Here is an 8,283-nt window from a genome sequence, read left to right as displayed (position 1 = left end):
AAAGGAGCCTGGGAGACGGGGAAGGCGGCCTGGCTCTTTATCTAGTCGTGTGCCTGGCATCCTGTTTACTGAGATACCCATCTTTGAAGTGGATGCTTTGGCAAGCAAAGCTCAAGTCAGGCACTTGCATTACAAAAAAGAGAAAACCCAACGTCAGGGCTTCCACTACACCTACTTAAATGTTGGCCTGTTTCCATCCCCTGATTTATTGCCACCTGACATACTACATATTCAACTTATTTTTCTCCTTTCTTTTTTGGCCTTTCCCATTCGGGCAGGTGTTTGTTCACTGCTGTCACGGATGAAGCGCTCAATAAATATTTGCGGAATGAATGGATGCATGAATACACGGGTCTTGAGGTCAAGGAAGGTTTCCAGTGGGGCCTTAATCTTTCTGCTAGACTGTGCCTGTGCCTCTCGCCCTTGCGCCTGGCTCAGACCAGGGAGGCCCGGGAGGAGGTGGCTGCGGAGAGCAGAGCTCCCACCTGGGCGGCAGAGAGAAACAATTGCCCCCTGATGCACAAGTGTGGGTACAGTGACCTCTTGTGGCCAAGGCCTAGGATAGCATCTTCCTAGTTCCCCTGTGGGGCCCTCAGTTCCCGTGTGAGGTCTGAACAGTGGTTGAATCCGAATGGAGATGGGCTGTAAGCACAACATACATACTGTATTTCAAAGGCTTAGTACAAAAAAAAAAAAAGATTGTAAAATCTTTTAAAGTTTTAAAACTTTTTTAGTTTTTTTTTTTTAAGATTTTATTTATTCATTTGACAGAGATACAGCCAGAGAGGGAACACAAGCAGAGGGAGCGGGAGAGGGAGAAACAGGCTTCCCGGAGCAGGGAGCCCGATGCGGGGCTGGATCCCAGGACTCTGGGATCATGACCTGAGCCAAAGGCAGACGCTTAATGACTGAGCCACCCAGGCGCCCCTAAAACTTTTTTAGTTTTAAAATAACAACATGTTAAAACTGTAATATGTGGGGTATTTAGGTCAAATATATTCATTTGGGTCAAGTAAAATATATTATTAAAAGTTCACCTGTTCCCCCCCCTTTAAAAAATATGGCTCTTAGAAAACTTAAAATTACACATTTGACTCACATTATATTTCTATAGGATAATGCTGAACCACGGGCGAACTCTAACCATCCACCCACCGCCTGGTGTGGAGGGACAAACCCCAGCTAGGTGACCTCAGGCCAGTTATCGAGCCTCAGGCTACAGCCAATGGGACCGTGGTGTGGATGAAATCAGATGGTACAGCCTCCGCGGTATGCACAGCACTCGATGAGAAGCATGCTGATTCTGTAAATGAGAGAGCCCATCGAGTGAAGCGGTTTTGCTTATCCTGCTACCGGCAAACATGACACATAGTAGGTCCTAAAGAAGGGTTAGGACTCTCCCGAGCATGCCCAGAACCCGGCAGAGTACTAGGCAGGCAGCCCCCTAGTTTCTACTGGCTCTGGAAAGGAAAGTTGTCCAGTTCTTTCCTTTCTGACAGAGTTCTGGTCTCCGGACCCTCCTTCCTCAGACCCTGGAGTCCTGGCCCCAGTTCCTCCTTCTCCAGCCCCCCAACCCTCCTCCCTCAGACCTCGGAGTCCTGGCCCACAGCCCCCCAGGCCCTCCTCCCTCAAACCCAGGAGTCCAGGCCTCAGCTTCTGCGGGGTCACCGGTAACCGGTCCCGTCCGTCCCCCTCCCAACCTCACACCGAAGCCCGGGCGGAGGGGGTTTATTCGCAGCGCTCCTTACAGGCCGCCCCGCACTCCCCGTCGGCGGGGCCCGGCGCAGAACCGGGGTCGCTGGGCGGCGGGGGTGGCGGCCCCTCCTCGTCGCGCGCCCCGCCGCCCTTGCCGATGGCCAGGCGGGGCCGGCCGCGCTGCAGGCCGTCCAGGAGGGCGCAGGCCTGGCAGAGCGCGCGGCTGGCCAGCGCCCCGCAGCGGGAGCAGGCGCCGGGGGGCGGCGGCCGCGCGGCCGGGGCCAGGGCCAGGCGCTCGGCCGAGTGCACCAGGTCCAGCGCCGCCGACGGCCGCGCCGCCTCCAGGAGCTTGAGCAGGTGGCGCGCGTGGCCGCGGAAGGCCTCGGGCGCGTAGACGCACTCCTCCGAGAAGTAGTCGAGGCGGCGGAAGTGCGCGTACAGCACCACCTCCTTCTGCGAGGCCAGCTGCAGGGGGCGGCAGCGCGGCAGTGCGCCCCCCTCGCCCCGCGAGCCCAGGCCCCCGCCCCGGGCCAGCCGCCCCGCGTCGCCCCGCAGGAAGTTCATGAGCACGGTCTCTGCCATGTCGTCGGCGTTGTGGCCTGGGGGAGAGAGGGAGAGCAGGTGAGGTGGGGGCGCCACCGTGGGGCAGCCAGGACCCAGCCAGACGGGGAGGGGCCTGCAGAGTGGCACGGAGTGTGCCACCCGGCCAGGGAGACCCCACCCCCAGGACCCAGAGAGAGATGGGGAGGGGATGGAAAGTGGCAGAAGGTGACCAGGCCCTGGAGGCCTCACACCCCAGACCCTGTGGGGCAGCCAGGACCCAGAGAGATGCAGAGGGGTGTGGGGAACAGCAGGGAGGGCCACACAGGGCCATGGAGACCCCTGGGCACCATGGGACAGCCAGGTGGAGGCTGGAGGTGGTCACAGTGAGAAACAAGAGGAGAACACACACAGACTTCCGGGGAGCAACTCGGGGTGCCCTCCTTTGCCACCCACTTATGGCCAACCAGGCCCTGTGCTAGTTGCCTTCTCACGAAGGTAGTAAAAGTGCTTTACGCTACAAGTACCATTTCAGTCTCAGAAGTGTGCTTCCTACTGCACAGAAGTCAAAATGGCATTTAACCGTTAATGGAGATTCTCAAGGGAGCTCTTGTCTCAGTGCCTCTGGGAATGCAGATCGCGGAATGCAGAAAGACCAGGGAGGAAGTAAGGGAATATTTACACAACAATCACCATAAAAACATAAGCTAAATCTCTACTTATTCTGCATCTTGTCATCTTATACTTGAGCCTGTATAGTCCAGACAGTAAAACACTGGTCTTCTTAGGGCTTCTCCAATTGGCCATACTAACCCTCCTCAGGGCCTTTGTATAAGCTGTTTCCTCTGCTCAGAACCCGACCCTCTGTCCGACCTTCACTGGTTACTTGGGTGGCCTTCAGGTCTTCGCTCACTCTGGAAATGCTTCCTAACCCCTACTCTTCTCCCTTCACTGGGTGCTCCGGCTATAACCTGGCAAAGTGTGATTTTCTTTAGAAGCACTTCTCAGGTTATAATTATGCATGTGAGAGAAAAGCAGGAACAGAGACTGTCTTGTGTGTCATCACGATGGCAAACATTTCTGTAATGCCTCCTGTTTCCAGTCTCTGGTCTAAGTGCCTACACATAACTCATCTAATTCCCAACAACCCTGGGACCTCGATATTATTAATAAGCCCATTTTACAGAAGAGGTAACTGTGGTTAGGTAATGCTCTGGGCTACGTAGCTTGTACCTGGTACGCAGTAAATGGTCAAGGATTATGTGTGGAAGTAATGACCGGGAGAGAATAAGGGTTAGCAGAGAGGAGAGGCCGACAGAGAAAAGCAGTTCAAAGATAGTTGCGTTTCAGACTACAGTTGGCTTCTGATGGGTGGTACCACTTCACTCGCCTCCTTTTGTGAGGGGAGACACAAAGAATGCCATTTTTTTAAATGCAGGGAACCACAGCCCCCAGAGAGTACCCCTCCACCCCTCTAGCTGCCAATGTGATGGCGGTGACTCAAAAGCATGCAGCGCCCATCCCAGGCACGCACGCGTACTGTGCCCGTACTTCACTTCACACACCTTCAGCGGGCATGCATATCCCCTTCTCCTCGTGGACAGCCTCCACCCAGGGCACACCCAGCGTCTCCTTCACCACTTCTTGGACCCGGGCCCAGGCCCTTTAGGTGCCGGCCCCTCGCCCCTCGGCTGCAGTGCCTGCGCTCACCCGTCACGATGTGCGTGGCTCCCACGAGGCGCGCCCCTTCCTCCAGCGCGCGGCGCCGCAGCACCCCGCAGAAGGTGCAGCAGGCGCGGCTGCGGCCGGAGCCGGCCGTGCTGCGGGCCACGGCGTCCATCGTCCAGCCCCCGAAGAGGTCTGCGTAGGCCACGACGGTGAGCGGGAGGTCCCAGCGCGCCGCCTGGCGTCGCACGGCCGCCAGCGCCGCGTCGCGGTAGCCGCTGATGCCCTCGTCCACGGCCACCAGGCGCAGCGAGACGCCCAGGCGCGGCGCTAGTTCGCGCAGCACGTGCGCCAGCACCGTGGAGTCCTTGCCGCCGGAGGCCCCCACGGCCACCACCGCGCCGGGCGGCAGCAGGCGGCCCGCCAGCACCGTGTGCAGCACCTCGGCCTCGAAGGCGGTGCAGAAGCAGGCCCCGCACAGCGCTTGACCGGAGCGCGGGCGGCGGAGGGCAGCGCGCGCCGCGTGGCAGGAGGCGCACTGCGGGGCGGGCATCGCGGGTTCCGGGCGGGCCGGGAGGAGTTGGCTTCTCCTGGACAGGGAGAGAGGGGAGGCAGGTTACATACGGATTCTGGTTTGCGGGGGTCGTAGCCTCCGGGGAGGCTGCCAGCTACCTCTCCTGCCCAAATTGATCCAGGGCCATGTGCAGGTAGAATATGCTTTTTCTGGATGTTCTGGCTTCAGGAGGCTTCTCGTAATGCACCCCATTGTGCACCAAGTAGAGAAGGAGCCTGAGTTGGTATGGGGGTGGGGTGGGAAAGACAAGCAAGTTACACTCAGAATTAGGTTGTGTCCTGTTTGAGGTGTTGGGGCTGCATATTAAGAAGCAGTGTCACAGTCTCCAGGAAGGCTGTCCCTGTTACAGCCCAAATCAGAGGGACAGGGTGGAGATCTTTGACCTGGACCTCCAGAGCTGTTTAGAGAGCCTGGGAGGGTCAGCAACTCTAAGGAAAGAGAAGGGGTAGGGGACTGCAGCTTTATTCAGGGGAAGGGGGAGAAAGGGAAACACCAACTGGATTTCACTTTGGGTGGGGGTGGGATACTGTCTCCCGATTGCATCCTCTGCAGAGCAGGGTGATCACCAACTCCAGGGAGACACAGAGGCAGCGTGGATCACATCTCCAAGGACACCAACTGGGGCTGCTTCTGTTTCCCAGGCAGGGTGGATGGGCCACCAGGATTGGACTCAATTCTGCTCTGGTATCAGAATCTCCCACAAGTTTCTATGGACGTACAAAACGTGGATTAGCCCATCCTTGACCCCTTTCTGTCCTCCCTCCTCCTACCTTGTTCCTTCCCAGCAGAAACTCCAATCCTCCAGCCACATGCCTGGTAAACCCATAAAAATCCACCAGGCTCAGTACCGCCTCCCCAAGCCACCATTGCCTCCAGCCTGGCCTAGTCCAGGAGCCTCTGAGCAGGTCACCCTGCTTCTAGGATTTGCCACAATACGTGGAGTCATCTTATGTGACTTTGTTTACTGTCTGTGACTTTCTGAGGCAGGGCCCATGCCATTCAAATGTCTAATAGGCATCTCAAAACCCAGATTCCTGATTGTTTTTCCCACACTTGCTTCTCCTGCAGTGAAGAGCAGCTCCATCCTTTCAGCTGCTCAGGCCAGAAGCCTTGCGGTCCAGGACCCCAGCCTGCTCTTCCTCCACCACCCTTCTCACGCTCCCCGTGGGTGACTCCAAATTGCAATGTCGAGTCGCAGCCATTCCTCCACATGTCCCACTGAGGATGCCCCAGAGACATTCTCAGACCTCAAACCCCAAATGCCCAAATGGAAGACAGCAAATCCTGTTTGACTAGCTTCTACGCAGACCCAGAAGCCAACACTTCTCACCATCTGCACGGCTGCCACCCTAGTCTGACCCACCATTTGTTCTCATTTTAGGAAAAGCCAGTGGTCTCCGAGGCTCTCTGTGACCTGGCTCCCTTTTTCTCTGACCTTGTCTGCCTCCTCCTCGCTCATGCTGGTCTGTACTCTCAAACACTGCAGGACACACACCTACTGCAAGGTATTCGCACTGGCTCTTCCCTCTGCTCAGAGTACTCTTCCCTGTCACTGGGCCAGCAAGTAGCCCTTAGGAGCCATCAGGCATGACCATCAGGTGCATCTGTCAAGCTGAGCAACGGCCCTTTGAAGTTTTTTCTCTTTTGAGTTGATCTTCCCTCTGCTCTTGTGGTTTATCTCCTGCAGAGTCTCCAATCTCCTTTGGAGAGTCCTCTTCATGGTCCTCAGGTCCTGCCCAGCCCATTCTCCTTGTGGGTGACTCTGCTTGTGATGTCCATCCGGCTGGTCCTCCAAATGCCCCACTGAGGATCCTGTCGAGGCCCTCTCAGATCCCAAGTGCCCACACTGGCCAGCCTCCAATCCCCCCCGCCCCCCAGGCAGAAATCTGTTCTTACCCAGCTGTTTCCTGTCTCCTGAGGGCACCACCACCTTCCGCCCAGCTCCTCCACAAGACAGGACATAGTCACCCTGGATTCATCCCTCCTCTTGCCCTAAATCTACAGTCACCCAGTTCCGGGGGTCTGCCTCCTGGAGGAGGAAGACCCTGGCAGGTGTTGAGTCTATGCAGGTTGTCAGAGACTCATAGGCCAGGATATGGAGTTTGAATTTTATTCAGAGAGGGTTTTGAGCAGGAAAGGGATATGATCTGACTTATGTTTTAAAAGGATCCCATTGACTGCTGTGCGGGGAACATACTTGAGCGGGCAAGAGCAGAGGCAGGGAGCCCAGGGAGGAGGCTATGGCAATAGCCAGTGATGGTCACAAATGGCCTGGTTGGGGGTGGTGGCAGTGGAGGTGGGAAGGAAGGGTGCAGCTCTTCTGGAGGACTCGAGCTGTTTTGAAGGTAGAGTCCATAGGACTTGCACGAGACTTGGATTGTGGTGGGGGCTCAGCTGATGAGAAAAGATGAATGGAGACTGACTTGGAGGTTTTGGCCAGAGCTCCCAGGAAGATGATGGGGACATTTCATCAGGAAGGCCACAAGGAATTCCATTTGGACATATCAGGTTTGAAATACCTGCTGAGCATCTTCCTGCAGAAGACTTTATGGATCCGGCCTGGGTCAGGTGCCCCCTCCAGGCTCACAGATCGGCTAGTATGCCTCCATCCCCGCCTGACCACGACTCTACCTGTCAGTGACAGACCTGTCCCCTTTGGGGTACTAAAGGCAGGGACTGGGTCTGCCTTGTCCACTGCCGTCTCCCCCCAGCCTCGCATAGGGTTTGGCCCAGTGCCCGCGCTCAGTAAATAACGTAGAATGTGGGAATAATAAGTGCCCCCCAGAAGAAGAGACGCGGACCTCCGGATTGCAGCCTTGTCAGAGGGATGATAGTGTGTGACATCCTTCTATCAGAGCAGAGGTTCGAGGACACACTAGGGGCCTCTTGAATGTACCCGATGCTGTGGGGGTGGGCAGAGAGATGGTGGAATCCCTACCTGGCGGAAAGGGTGGGTGGGAAAGAGACAGGATGGACCACAGTGTCCAACGTGGGGATCCTGGCCAGAAGGCCTCTGGGGCACAGCCGTTAGGGAATCCAGGGGGCTAGCGTCACCACTTCCCGAGCCTCTCGACTTCACATGGCATCGCAGTTAAGAACAGGGGCCCACGGGCCCATCCGCTGCAGGAGGAACAACTCACCTGGACAGAACGCGGTACTAGAACGTCCAAAGTGCCCCACACGCGGAAGTCTGGCACGGAAGTGGCTCCGGAGACTACAACTCCCACAAGGCTTTGGGGGCCGTCTTGCCTACTGCTCCCAGAACCCCATGCGGCAACTTCGAAGCGCCTGAGGCTCCTGGGCCTGCTGGGCCTACAACTCCCAACAACCTTTGCGGCCCCCTTCTACCGTGTACGGCCCGGTTTCCTTTATGCGCCTGCGCACGAGCTTGGCACTCGGCAATGCTGCGTGGTTTTTGTTTTTTTGTTTTTTTTTTTCCTGTGGCAGTGCACTGTCGCCGTCACCGTGCAGGACACTTAAAAGGCGACGCAGCTGTGCTCGGATTATCTGCTTTTGTGGAATTATTATAGGCTTTATTTTTATTTTATTTTATTTTATTTATTTGTCATAGAGAGAGAGCATAAGCAGGGGCAGTGGCAGGCAGAGGGAGAGGGAGAAGCAGGCTCCCCGCTGAGCAAGGGGTCAGAGCGGGACTGGATCCCAGGACCCTGGGATCATGACCTGAGCGAAAGGCAGATGTTTAACCGACTGAGCCACCCAGGCGCCCCTTATTATAGGCTTTATTTTTTTAATTTTTAAAAAAAATTATAGGCTTGTAGGGCATTAATTTCTAACCTTCCTTGCAGGAA

The 8,283-nt window shown here is 56.3% G+C and overlaps 1 protein-coding gene across 3 annotated transcripts; it reads right to left on the bottom strand.

Annotated features, from left to right (window-relative positions):
- Positions 1-742: 742 nt before the first annotated feature.
- LOC112807145 (cytoplasmic tRNA 2-thiolation protein 1) lies at positions 743-7,699 on the bottom strand. 3 transcript variants are annotated; one of them, XM_025849838.2, is made up of 4 exons: positions 7,615-7,699; positions 5,970-6,286; positions 3,946-5,181; positions 743-2,294 (listed from the first exon to the last, which is right to left on the bottom strand). In XM_025849838.2, exons 3-4 carry the CDS (start codon positions 4,451-4,453, stop codon positions 1,729-1,731), a joined length of 1,074 nt encoding a protein of 357 aa, XP_025705623.1. In that variant the 5' UTR covers positions 4,454-5,181; positions 5,970-6,286; positions 7,615-7,699; the 3' UTR covers positions 743-1,728. The 3 variants fall into 3 exon arrangements, with proteins under 3 accessions (XP_025705623.1, XP_025705624.1, XP_025705622.1); XM_025849839.2 differs by having other exon boundaries at positions 3,946-4,490; XM_025849837.2 differs by lacking the exon at positions 5,970-6,286 and having other exon boundaries at positions 3,946-4,490; positions 7,615-7,669.
- Positions 7,700-8,283: the final 584 nt, after the last annotated feature.

Source organism: Callorhinus ursinus, unplaced genomic scaffold (genome assembly GCF_003265705.2).
Source record: "Callorhinus ursinus isolate GAN/ISIS: 27379988/994484 unplaced genomic scaffold, GSC_fseal_2.0 scaffold71, whole genome shotgun sequence".
NCBI classification, from domain to species: domain Eukaryota; kingdom Metazoa; phylum Chordata; class Mammalia; order Carnivora; family Otariidae; genus Callorhinus; species Callorhinus ursinus.
The sequence above is the reverse complement of the archived record's forward strand: the minus strand, read 5'-3'. Positions and strand labels throughout refer to the sequence as shown.